Source organism: Macaca nemestrina, chromosome 7 (genome assembly GCF_043159975.1).
Source record: "Macaca nemestrina isolate mMacNem1 chromosome 7, mMacNem.hap1, whole genome shotgun sequence".
Lineage (NCBI taxonomy): Eukaryota > Metazoa > Chordata > Mammalia > Primates > Cercopithecidae > Macaca > Macaca nemestrina.
In genome coordinates this window covers 121,881,223-121,894,386 of record NC_092131.1, presented here as the reverse complement: position 1 = coordinate 121,894,386, position 13,164 = coordinate 121,881,223, and the positions used below count along the sequence as shown (strand labels likewise).

Genomic DNA, 13,164 nt, shown 5'->3' with positions numbered 1-13,164 from the left:
CAAAAAAAAAAAAAAAAAAAAAAAAAAAAAAAAAACATAAAAATAAATAAATAAAAATAAAGACTACAGATTGGGTTTAGTATATACTGCTGGGGAGATGGCTGCACCAAAATCTCACAAACCACCACTAAAGAACTTACTCATATAACCAAATACCACCTGTTCTCCCAAAACCTATGGAAATAAAAAATTAAAACAAACAAAGAAAAAAAAAAAAACTAAGCCAAAGCAATCATCCAAATAGCAATCACCCAACTCAAAACAAACAAACAAGAAAACATCCAAAACACCCCCGAAGACAAAGCCCAGCATCTCTGAACCCCAGTAGCTGGCTCATCCCAGTGTCCTGGCTGTCGCCTTGTGGTACTCAGTCTCTGGAATGCTGCCTGGTCAAAAGGGGTTTAGGGCACTTACTTGATCATCTGTGGCACAGTGACCTTGGAATTTTCTTCAAACGCGTTCATCATGAGCCCATTGCATCGGATGTTATCCACACACTGGAATCAGAGAGAGGACCCTAGCGTGAGAGCTCTCCATTGCTGGACTCAGGCCCACCAGGAGCTCTGCCAACTGTAAAGTTCACATGCCTTGGCTTGACACAGGGTCCTCAAGCTTCAAGGGGATTGTCCTGGCAAAGGCAGGGTCAGTGTGGAGCATCCTTTAGACTTTGGCCAGAAGTCAAGTCTCAGTTGAGTGACCTTGGGGAACTTACTTGATCTCAAGTCTTGGTTTCCTTATATGCAAAGTGGGGATAATGACTTCTGCCTCACTGGGTTGACTGCAAACAACCACTGGGATGCAAAATGAATGCATCTGCCACTGACCATTCTGTTGCTGATCTCTGGGGTCCAGTGTCAAGGACAAGATCAGATCCAAGATGATGTTGGATCTCTCTCCTGGGAGGCCAGCCCAGCAGGGCCTCTGCCCCGCTGCACGGGGGTGTTGAACTGTTCTCTCTGTGCTCTGACCATCACAGTGCCAACACTTGGATGCTGTGGATGGTTTTCTATGTGAAGAATGCATGGGTGTGGGGTCCTGGGCAAGGCAAGGCTACTGGCAGGAGGGCCACAGATGATTGTACATTTCACTCGACCTCCAAAAATATTCAAAATGCAAATTTTGCTTTGAATAAAAAGTACCCGCCCAAACAAAAATAAAAGCTGCATCTCTTGGGGGGCCTGCCTCTTTTCCCCTGCACTGTCCCCTGCCCTGGGTCTTCACATTTCTGCCATGAGAGGGTTTCTTCTTGGCATAGCGATGGGGAAGCCTTGGTGGCACATTACAGAATCTTCTGGTTTTGAGAATGTGTGTGTTGCAGGGAGGAGGGTGTCAAAGTCATTGGGAAGTAGCAACTGAGAGCTGGCACAGTGGGTGGTGGACCTCCCAGGCCCAGACTTCTGGGCAGGGCCAGGACCCCAATGAGGGAGGCTTCTGTCATTTGCGTTTCTCAGTCCCACTTCTCTCACCCACCTGACAATCTCTCTAGCTTTGGTTCTACCAGCGACTGCAGAACAAAGACTTGGCCAGGGGCTCAGAGTGTTATGGAGGCAGGAGGGCTTGGTGTAGGGGCCAGAGGACTCCCACCTTGACCCATTCACTGGCATCCACAACAGCTGCAAGGAGGGCAGAGGACTAGTGGGTACCCTCCGGGCAAGTAGCCCTGGGCCTTTGACGGCTGCAGCTCACTGGGGGTGTGAAAGGGCCAAGCTCAGGGTCTGCAGTTTTCTCCAGGGCTTCCTGGGTGTTTTGAAGACATGTGGGAAGACTCAGAACAGGCATGTGCTATGCATCGTCCTACCCGCCTTACTCCTCTGGGACTGTGAGATGGGCAGGTGGGCCAGAAGGAAGGCTGGGAGGGGCAGTCAGGGGAGCCTGGAAGGGGCACAAAACCAAGAAGGTGGGGAGTGAGCAAGGGCAGCCGTCCTAGATCCCATGAAGATGCTGCCCTGCCCTTTCAGTTCCTACAGGCACAGGCCTCCTGCAACCCTCTGGACCATGGTGGGGGGGGGGCCACCAACCTCCCTCCCCTTCTCCTGCTGTTGGCTGCTCTCCTACACCCTACCCCACAGAGAGGATGACCAAGGCTCCCAGCTGCTGGGATGGCACATCCCTGATCCATCACAGGCCCCTGCTGGGCTCAGGGAGGGGCTTGTCCTGGGGCTTGAACCCCGGTGCTGCTGACAACCTCTTTTTGGACTCAAGTCTCACCCCTTGTACTTTAGGCACCCATGGGCACTCTGGGTCTGCTCACTGGCACCTGGGAAAGTCTGTGCTTCCTGGTTAATGCTCCAAATAGGGCGAATGACCCTAATGCTTGCAGCAGGCCAAAGCAAAACTAAATCTTCCATGTGCATAGTTGAGGCTAGGTTTGATCTTAGGTAGCTGCCCCGACTCACTGAAGAAGCTACCCTCGGCTTTCAGGGAGACCGCTCTCTCACTGTGAACATTATTACATCTAATATGCTCAGACTTTTCTGTGCATATCAATTACCTGGGGCATGTACTAAAATGTGGATTTGCAGGTCATATGCCAACAATTTAGATTTGTAGGTCGGCAGGGTAGTGGGGAAAGGGGGAAGGGTCCAGGAAACTGAAGTTTTTAAAATCACCTTGCTAGGTGGTACAGATGCAAGAGGGGTTTCCAGACCACACTTTCAAGGTGACCCAGGGGACTGTAAATGGGATGGACTAGCTGAGCTCAGCTTTGGGTAGGGCTGTGGACTTGGAAGATTCTTGCATCTTTCTCTGCAGAACAGTGCAGCTACTCCGCCGACCCTCCCCATCCCCCCACCAGCCAAGCCCCTGACCTGGTTAAGCATGAAGGGACCACTCGCTTTCAGGAACAGGTGACGCTACTCACCTGGCTGATGTCACTGGTCCACGCCGCCTTCTCCTGTCTGGACGAGGCCACTAGGATGACCGTAAAGGGCGGGGAATCCTTTGGCTCCACCCCGATTTTAAAATCCAAGTGATCTATGTCTTGGCTGGATCCTTTGGCTTCCAGTTGTAAAACATAAAGTTAGCAGCATGAATGTGGACACTTTTTCAGTTGGAAAATGTTTTATTGGTCCCTGTCTTACGTACCGGTGGAGGCTCTGCATTGGTAAGGCACCAGGCCAATTGCTGCTACTTTCAGAATATTATTTTTCTAAGTGGGGAATCTCCATTTCAAAGATGGAAAAACTAAGACGTAGCTTACGATCACTCAGGGGCAGTTCCGGATTCAGAGCAGGAGAGCCTTTAGGAATCAGTCTGCCCTCTGCCCTCCTTACACCAATGGAGGTGAGGTCCCAGGCGAGGACTTGTCCAAGGCTCCCAGCAGGGTGGTGGCCAAGCCAGGGCAGGGCTAGAATGGGCCTCACAGCCAGGCCCTCCTGCTACCCCCAAGGTGGTTCTGGGGCCAAATGAGGAACTTCAAGATCTTAAACTTTTATGGATTGGACTGGACATTTAGTTCAGTTTAGAGCTCCCCAAAGCAAAAGTGAATCCAAGGTATTTTTATTACTGCTCTTAACCTGAAAATTCCTTGAAGTCTTGAAAGCTGTTTATTTGGAAAAACTAAGACCACGGCTTCAAGATTCTTTTCAATGCACTCACATTAATTGGGGATGCACTGAATGGGTTAATGGTGTAAAGGGCCTGCTTTGGCTCTGCTTTCCTCTGAAGCTCTATGGCTGTGTGATGTTGAGGTGGTTTCCTTCCCCCTCTGGGCTTCAGATGTCCTCCTGTACAACAGGAGTGGGACTTGATTTCTGAGGTTCCTGTCCCTTCCAGTTCTGACACCTGAGAATTTTAGGAGTCCTTGCTGGGCACGGGGGAGCCCATTGTCCTGGGACTGTGCTGGAGTCTCTGAGAAGTGGGTGCCTGTGTGTGAGTGTGTTTCAGGTGGGGGACGCTTGTGGCCAGGCTCCCACCTCCCTGGGCCTAGGAGGGTAAAGAGCCTTGGGGCCTGACAGTGCCACTTGAGTCTGGGCTTTCCTGTGGACCTGCTATGGCCAAGATGAAAGAAGGCTGCACTGGTAGGAAGGCTCCAGGTAAGCTGCCTCCTCGTTTATTCTTCCCTTGGGGAACCACTTGGTTTGGCCCTTACTGGAAGGGCATGAGGGAAGCAGAACCCAGTGGTAGCAGGGGCTGAACAGGGTGCATGCATGAGGGCATGTGTGTGTGTGTGTTTGCCAAGTATGTGTGTGGCAACCCCCAGGCCCATGCCCATCCCCATGCCATGCTGGGCCTGTGAGGCTGAGGTGCTTCAGACACAGCCCACCCCAGGAGGCCCAGTCTGAGGAGGGAAAAGAGCACGGGTCCTGCTGGTGTCCCCACAGAGCAGGGCATCCAGAGGCATCTCTGAGGGTCTTGGCTTGGGGTCAGTGAAGAAGGGAGATGAGTGCCAACTTTGGCCCAACAGTAGTGATCACTCCCCCTAATCTGAATAATGACCCCACCTCCAATTCTGATGCCTTGGGAGGTAAATCCCATCAAACATCACAGCACCAAGGACTCTGCCCTCCGTGCACTTCCCCATTCAGCTCCATTTGAGTTGTTCAGTCCCTTCTCACTGAGGTCTTGCCTCCCCTCCTGGTCCCTGCTAGGGGATAGTTCCCTCTCTTAGGACCCTCAGCCCTGCAATCCCTCTGTCAGTGCCCCCTGCACATTCTTTCCTTTTCCACTGCAGGACAGAGATAGGGCTGGGTGTCTCCCTGGCTCCCAGCATGTGGCCCTGAGAGTCCTTGTGCATGTCACATGCAGGTGCATGAATGAGGCATGCTCACCGAGATGCCATGACCCCAAAACCTAACAGTGCCAACTGGCCCAGCAGCCCAAGGAGCTTGGAAGGAACCAGGAAGGTGGATCAGGGTCATCACCTGCTGGGCTGGGAGCTCTTTCTTTAAAGCCTCAGGCTCTGGTCTCTCCACACCTTATTGGAAGTACGAGGGGAGCAGAGCCCAGCTGTAGCAGGGACTGAATAGAGTGCGTGCATGAGGGCATGTGTGGACCTCCCCTCTGCACTTCAGCATCCTGCCTTCCTCCTAAAGAAACCAATGCCTGGCCCAACCTTTAGGAGTGAGCATGTGTGTGTCTGTGCAAGCACACACATGTGCCCATGCAGCCTTCACACTCACCTTCCTCCTCCGTGCTTTCTGGCTCCTCCAATAAAGTGCAGTCAATGAGGGATATGACTCCATTCTGAAAAAGAGCAGCAGGGGCTACTTTGGATCGAGGGGTAGATGTGCTGGTTTAGAAGTCCCTGGATGATAGGGCTGGAAGGGACTTTAACAAGGAGCATCCATGTACACACACAGATGTATGGATATATTATATGCCAAGTGGATATTTTGCTTTTTCAGTGGAAGAACTTTATCTTCATATAAGAAGCTCAGTGAAGTGAGTCAAAGGGGATTGTCTCAGAGAGGCCTTCCCCAAACCAAGCTTGAGTTCAGGTCACGGGTGGAGTGGCCAGAACCTGGCCTGCTCGACCCTTTCTTGCTTCCACAGCAGTTCCAGGGCATCGCTTCACAGCCCTAAGTTTGCAGAGGTTTGAAATCCCCCATTTTGGGCCAAAGCTATCAGGTTACCCACAGGAAGACAGAGGCTGATCTTATGGGTATTGTAATTCTCATTTTACAGGTGAAGAAATGAAGACAGAGAAGTTGCATGCCTTGTTCAAGGTCCCCTGGCAAGTTAGCAGTGAGTCTGGAGAGAGCCTCAAGGGCCCAATCCCAGTCCTGGTCAGTTACTTATTTTTAATTATTAGGAATACCTGGAAAAATGCCTCCCATCCATGAGTGTGTGAGCATCTCTTGGGTAGGAGGTCCCTTGATATTGTAGTGAGAAATAAGAGTGGCCACAGCTGTGGTGGTTGTAAGACATGCTCACAAATTCTTTCACATTTTTCTTTTCAAAAAGCAAAGCCTAATTCCCTTCTTCTTGAGTGTGGGCTGGACTTAGTGGCTTACATCTAATTAAAAGAATAAATCAGAAGTGATGGTGTGCCACTTTGGAGACCACAGCCTCCTGCTTGCTCTCTTGCTGTCTCTTGCATCACCTGTTCTGGGGGACACCAACTGGCATGTTGTGGGGAGAGGTCTATGAATGAGGAACTGAGGCCTCCAGCCAATAGCCATGGAGGTGTGCCATCTTGGAAAAGGATAGGATACTCCGGCCCCAGTTGAGCCTTCAGAACACTGCAGCCCCAGCGGACATCTTGACTGCAAACCCCTGAGATGCCCTGAGCCAAGACCACCCAGATAAGTCGCTCCTGATTTCCTGACCCACAGGGAAACTGTGAGGTAATAAATGTTTGTTTTAAGCTACTACATTTGGGGGTAATTTATTATATAGCAACAGATTGAAGTGAAATAGCAATGAATGATAAGGAGACCTGGCCATGTGACTAATTTATATATGAAAACGCTTGCAGAGCAGGCTGCCCCTTGGGAGGCAAAGTGGACTGCCAAACCATGGATTTGACTTCTTGCTTTGCTCTTTGGTGGCCTTGGGTTAGCCCCCAGGACTAACCCACTGGGCCTCAAGCCTGCCCAGTGACATCACTGGGCTTCATCATTTGGAAAGCCCCATCTAGCTCTGACATTCTCTTACTTCAGGGTCTCAAAAATTCTTACAGTCATTTTAAATCTTGCAGATCTGTAGTCTGCCCCCTTCAGAAAGGACTTAAGGCATTCTATTGCCACTTGTGATATTTCAAGAGAAGTGATTTGAATTTTAGCTTACGTCTATTGGAGAGTAGATTAAGAACACAGACTCTGGAGCCAGACTGGCTCAGTTCAAATCCCAGCCCTGCCATGTGCTGGCTTCTTCTGTCTTGCTTCCCTTATCGATATAAAATGGGGAAAATGATAGTATCCGTCTCAGTGGGCTGTTCTGGGAATTAAATATACATAACGTATTTGAGCGAGTTCTTGCCCCATAGTAAGCATTATGTAAGGGCTTGATATTAGAAATACAAGTTCATTATTACATAATTAAGAGTGACAATGTCTGTTATCCAGTGAGCATGCAGTGTGTACCTGACATGAGAACTCCCTCACTTACTCCTCACAGCACTCCTATGAAGAAGGTATTTCTACACTCTTTATGCAGATAAGGAAACTGAAGCCTGATGAGGCCTTGTGACTTGTCTGAGGTCACCTACTGGTAAATGGCAGTGCTGGGATTTGAGCTGATTTCTGAGTCCATGTTCTTCATCAATGTGCTAACAGACTTTTAAAACTAAAAACAGCTGGGTACGGTGGCTCATGCCTGTAATCCCAGCACTTTGGGAGGCCGAGGCTGGTGGATCACCTGCGGTCAGGAGTTCGAGACCAGCCTGGCCAATATGGTGAAACCCTGTCTCTACTAAAAATACAAAAATTAGCCAGGCATGGTAGCAGGTGCCTATAATCCCAGCTACTTGGGAGGCTGAGGCAGGAGAATTTCTTGAACCTGGGAGGCGGAGATTGCAGTGAGAAGAGATTGTGCCATTGCACTCCAGCCTAGGCAACAAGAACGAAACTCCATCTCAAAAACAAACAACCCCCCCCAAACCCCCCCAAAAAACTAAACACAAACAAGCAAACAAACAAAAAACTCCAGATAAAATAAAACAAACATAAAAACATGCTTTTGGATTTTCAGAACCTTCGTGTCTTCAGTTTAACCTGTCCCCACTGACCCCTGCCACACCCCCAGCCTAGACACAGATCTTCTCAGTAGAAACTCCAGAGCTAATAAATAATGAAAGCTTTCCTTGATACATAATTTGGTTAAAACAGAAGTATTCAATATTTGTAAATTAATTTCCCCTTGTGCAGCCAGCCAGCTAATTTGTGGCTATGTGAACATAAGCAGTATATTCCCTGAAGCCATTGTTGGGTCTGTTAGCTCCGCAGGAGGTTACGGGCCAGGCATCCGGGGTCTGGAAGAATGGCTTCTCTGATGCTGTGGCTTTATTAAGAGCACCCTCTGGCCCTTTCCAGGCCACAGTGTGTTCAGGCTTCCAAGGTGATGAGTGCAGGGCTGCGGGGACTGTAGCTCACAGAGGCAAGTGCTTCCTAATTGACAGCAAATCCACACCCACTGTGAGCTCAGCGCTAACTTATCTGTGCAATGTCTCTGTGAGGGCCAATGTCTCTATTTGATAGAAGAAGTGTGGACAGGGGCAGGGGTCTTTTCCAGGGTCACATGTGTGTAAGGGATGGAGCTGGGACTGATGTGGAGCTCAGAGCAATGAGACAAGCAGTGGGCTGTGTCGGGGGATAGGAGATCCTGCCCAGGTCACAGGCTTTACAGCAGAGGTGGCACTTGAACAGGCCTTGAGGGATGTGAAGGTGGTCTGCCAGGGGAGAGGAGGCTGTGTGGCTGAACAGACAGCATGAGAAAAGGCCCTGGGCCTATGAGGAGGCAGGAGCAGGTCTGAGACGCTCATTCCCTCCACCTTTAGGGATGAGCTGGTTAGCTGAGCATTGGGGGCCTCACACAGGGCTGCAAGGTCTAGAAGCTCCGTGTGGAGAAGCTCAGCAGCCTCCAGGGCTCCTGTGCTGGAGGAGGGAATGCTTGAAAAGGTCACTGGGAGGGGATCTGTCAGAGCTCCCTTGGGGTGGAGATGAAAGAAAGGCTCTGAGTGATGCCTTGGCCCTCAGCCAGTGGAGGCCCTCCACCCTGCCGCTCACACACACCACACACAGACACACACACACACACACACCACACACACAGACACAAAAACACATACCCCACACACACAACACATATCTCATACATAGACACACACAGATACACACATACACACATCACACATACACACACTCATATACACACCACACACACATCACACATACATATACACATGTACACAGAAACATACACACACCACACACAGACACACACACATACACACATATACCACACCCACCCACAACATACATACATATAAACATACACAGATATACACATAGGTACACAGACATATACCACACACATACCCACCACACTTGTACACAGAAAGACAACACATATACACACACACATATGCCATATACCGTAGAGACACACACACACACTGAACACACACAAATGCACAGAGACACAACACACATACAAACACCTACACACACTACACACAAATACACATATCATATACATAAATACAGACACACATATATACACATACATACATACACACACCACACACACAGACACAAAGACATATACACATATATCCATACTGATATGGTTTGGCTGTGTCCCCACCCAAATCTCATCTTGAATTGTAGCTCCCACAATCCCCACCTGTCATGGGAGGGACCCAGTGGGAGGGGATCGAATCATGGGGGTAGGTTTTTCCCAAGCTATTCTTGTGATAGTGAATAAGTATCACAAGATCTGCTGGTTTTATAAAGGGCAGTTCCCCTGCACATGCTCTCTTGCCTGCTGCCATGAAAGACGTGCCTTTGCTCCTCCTTCGTCTTCCACCACGACTGTGAGGCCTCCTCAGCCATGTGGAACTGTGAATCCATTAAACCTCTCTTTCTTTGTAAATTACTCAGTCTCAGGTATTTTTTCATAGCAGTAAGAAAATGGACTAATACACACAGAGAGATATAAACACATACAGACACACACACGTGTACATACACACCACGCACACATACACACACATGCATATACATATACACACACACACCACATATACAAACACACAGACACAAAAACACCACACATACATACACACAAACACACACAGACACACACACATGCACGCACACATGCCTTTTAGGGGTTTGTCCAGGTCCTCTGGTTCCTCTGCCCAGGTGCCCAGCGTGGGGAATCTGAGGCCCTCGGTTCTCACCTTCCCATCTCCCAGGATTTCGCTAGTGGAAAATTGGTCAAGTTCTGCTCGCTCCAACTGGCCAAACTACGGGGTGTGTGTATATCTGTGCGTGTGTGCATGCATATGTCTCCAACACCCCTGCCCACCACCTGGGCCCATAGACCCTATGGCCAGGACAGCACCTGTGTGACCCTCACTGGGCAGCCCCCGAGCCCCTCTTCCGCAGCCCTTACCTTGGTCAGGTGAAGCTTCCCTCCAGAGCCTCTGGTACAGATAATCAGATGCTTAGAAAACAGGAAGCACTGTCGTTCACCCTCTTTCTTTAGGGAGAGAGACCCCAGGCGCCCTCTGGTGATCTTGCCCTTTTCAGACATGGGCACCTGGATGAGGGAACCTGTGGGTGGAAGAGAGAGACCCTGAGCCCATCTTCTGGGGTGACCTTTGCCTCTGACCCAGCTTTGAAGGTTGAGATACTGGGGCAGCAGCAGTGGGACAAGTCCATTCTGGTTCCCAGTGGCAAATGTGTTCCTGGGATGCTCCTTTAGGCCTCTCTGCAGGGTCAGATGGTTGGGGGATGAGAGGTGACCAGAGAAGCTCCATGCAGTGCCCACTGATGTCCCAGCCAGGGGCTAGGGACTCAGCAAGTACAGGAAACCCCAAAGGGCGTGGCCCATGTGGTGAGAATGAAGGGCTGGGCTGAGGTCTGGGGATGGCAGGGGGCTGAATAAGTGGGGAACCGGCTGCAGGCCCCGAGGGGTTAACAAGATACATTGCACTCCTGCTGGGAACTGCTTAGGGCAAAACCTGCCTCCCATCCTATTTGTAAAAAAGATAGCTACTAAGATTAAAAAAAAAAAAAAAAAAAAAGATACATTGCACTCCTGTTGTCCACAGCCATGGTAGACATCACCAATCAATCACTGCACCATACTGCAGAGCTCAGACAGAGCCTCTCAGTCCTCAGCACAGCACTCTAGGAAGCCATTACTGAGCAGAGTAGGTGCCTGTCATGAAAGCCATTGCTGCCCTACTCTGGTCTCCCCACCCTAATACATACCCTATGGGACCCTCCCCACTGACATCCACAGCTACTCACTGTCCCCAGGATTCAGGCACTCAAGGCCTTCCACCGGTCTGGCTTGGGCACACCTCCCAGCCTGCCCTCTTACAATTGTCCCCTTCTTCTGCCTCACATGTAGTTCCGGGTCAAGTTAGCCTGAGTGTCACTCTTAGTTCTGAAAAGCCCTTCCTTCACTCTGTCTTCCCTGTGAATTCCTGCTTATCCTTGGGAAAGCCCTCATGACTCTCTTGGTTCTGCTCCAGGCCACTGCTCTGCCTCCTGCATCAGGGAGATCCACCTGGCACACGTTCCTGCATTTGTCCCCTCATGACTCTCTCCCTCTGTACAATAGGCTTCTGGAGGGCAGGGCCGGGGCTATTCTCTGAGTGTCCCCAGAACGCGCTGTAGGTCTGGCATGAGCAGGGCAGGTATCAGTGTTGGCTGCATGACTGACAAGTGAGAAACACCTTGCAGAATCCACTCATTTTGTCTTCAGGTCCAGCCCAGCTGGAGAGGGAGAAAATGCCTTGGCTCAGGGTGATGGAGCAGATTTCTGGTCTGTGGGGATACTGGCCACCCCAGGAGGGGTCATTTCTTGGGCTACTTCCAAGCCAGGTCCACTTGGGGTTCCTTCAGAGGGGGCCTAAAATACTATGTGAGAATACTTCTGGCATAGAGAACGCCCAACACAGCCCGAGGCGAGCTGAGAAACAGGCAGGGCTGGCTCTGAACTCAGGAGGTCACAGGGTGGGCCTGGGGAAGGACATAGGGGCCACCACACACAGGGGCTGGGACAAAACTCTGAAAAGGAGATACCCTTGTCCAAGGCAGCTGCATAGGCCAGCGGGAGGTGCTGGCAAGTATTTCATTAGGCAGAGAATCCCAGGGCTACAGAGAAGAGACTCTGGAGGTCCGTTTGAGGTAGAGGTCACTTGTGAGGCATGCCAGCAGGAGCTTAGTCTCCCACAAAACATGGAAGTTGAATGTGATGAATTTCAAATGCATTGCAGTTCTGATGTCAGTCCCCTGAGCCACAGAGAGCCTTCACCCGCCTCTCTCAAGCGGGCTGTGCCTCTTAATCACTGCTCTCAAGGGAAGCAAGGCTAAAGTGTGGGAAAGACCTTTTACCCATGAGAATCTCTGTGAAAATGGTCTCTCTAAAGCAGCAGAGGATGATGAGGAAAGGACAGGGGAATGGACCCAACACTGACCTCCTCCCAGACACTGAAAATGCTTCTGATTCACAGAGACAACTGTTAGCTGTCCTCATCCCCCGCCCCATACTTTCTCCCCAAAAAGGACATGTCGATGTTTACTATGACACACAATAGACAAACCAAGGCCATCTGGGTAGAATTCTGTTTACATCTGGAGAGAAGGAAACTGTGAAAACCAATAATATCTGCATCTATATGTATAGATACTGACATCTACATATAGCTGTTGCATTCCGCCAGCAGCCTGGGAATATTCTGCAATCACATTGGCAGGTCTTGGCATGTGGCAGCCAAACCAACTGGTGGTGTCCCCGAGTGCCACCTCCCTCCTGCTGCTGGGGCCCACCTGGGGGAGACAGGGTGGAGAGGCCATACCTTGTCTCACAAAGGTCTGGCTGGTGTCCAGGAGGATCTCACAGCCTTCGATGATCATGCGCTCGATGGCCAGGTTTTTCCGGATGTTCTCTGTCTCACTTACTTCATCGTGCATTATCCTGTGGGGATGGGAAGCTGCACAGTCAGAGACAGGCTGCCCCCACTTCCCAGGGCGGTGAGAATGCCAGGCTTCTGGCCAGACCTAGGAAGAAAGCCTGGTACGCGGATTCTCAGGTGGGGTCTGTGGTCATGGAGGGGATGGGAGTGTGTATTTACTGAGTGCCTGTTGCATGCTGGGCACTTCATTGGCATGACCTCATTTTATCCTTCTGACAGCTCAAGGAGGCAACTGTTCTTATTTCAGAAAAAAGAAAACAGAAGTCAGCATCTACGAAGCAGCTCTGTCAGATTTTAGAGTCCGAACTATGTAGAACAGACAGCAGGGGCAGCTCAGCACTGGGAAGGATATGGGAGTACAGGAGACATCCTGTGTTCATGACCCTGACCCTCATCCTTCTACCAGCCTTATTCCCATCCCAAGAACAAAGCTCATTGCTCCCTCAGGGCCTTTGCACTCGCTGTCTCCTCTTCTTGAATGCTCTTTCTCCAAATATTTGCATAGTTGTGTCCTTAATATTGCTTGGGTCCTGAAATGGCTTACCTTTTGGAGCACCTGGCAATCCCAC

At 50.3% G+C, this 13,164-nt stretch overlaps 1 protein-coding gene across 2 annotated transcripts in view; it reads right to left on the bottom strand.

Annotated features, from left to right (window-relative positions):
- Nucleotides 1–13,164, bottom strand: part of LOC105493124 (Ras protein specific guanine nucleotide releasing factor 1) — a 133,317-nt gene that overhangs the window by 58,791 nt on the left and 61,362 nt on the right. For both annotated transcript variants that reach the window (XM_011760573.3, XM_011760574.3), the window contains exons 9-13: nt 12,479–12,597; nt 10,060–10,220; nt 5,121–5,184; nt 2,861–2,997; nt 415–497 (exon numbers count right to left, since the gene is read on the bottom strand). In XM_011760573.3, the coding sequence (XP_011758875.2) occupies nt 415–497; nt 2,861–2,997; nt 5,121–5,184; nt 10,060–10,220; nt 12,479–12,597 (564 nt within the window). The remainder of the gene's footprint in view (nt 1–414; nt 498–2,860; nt 2,998–5,120; nt 5,185–10,059; nt 10,221–12,478; nt 12,598–13,164) is intronic.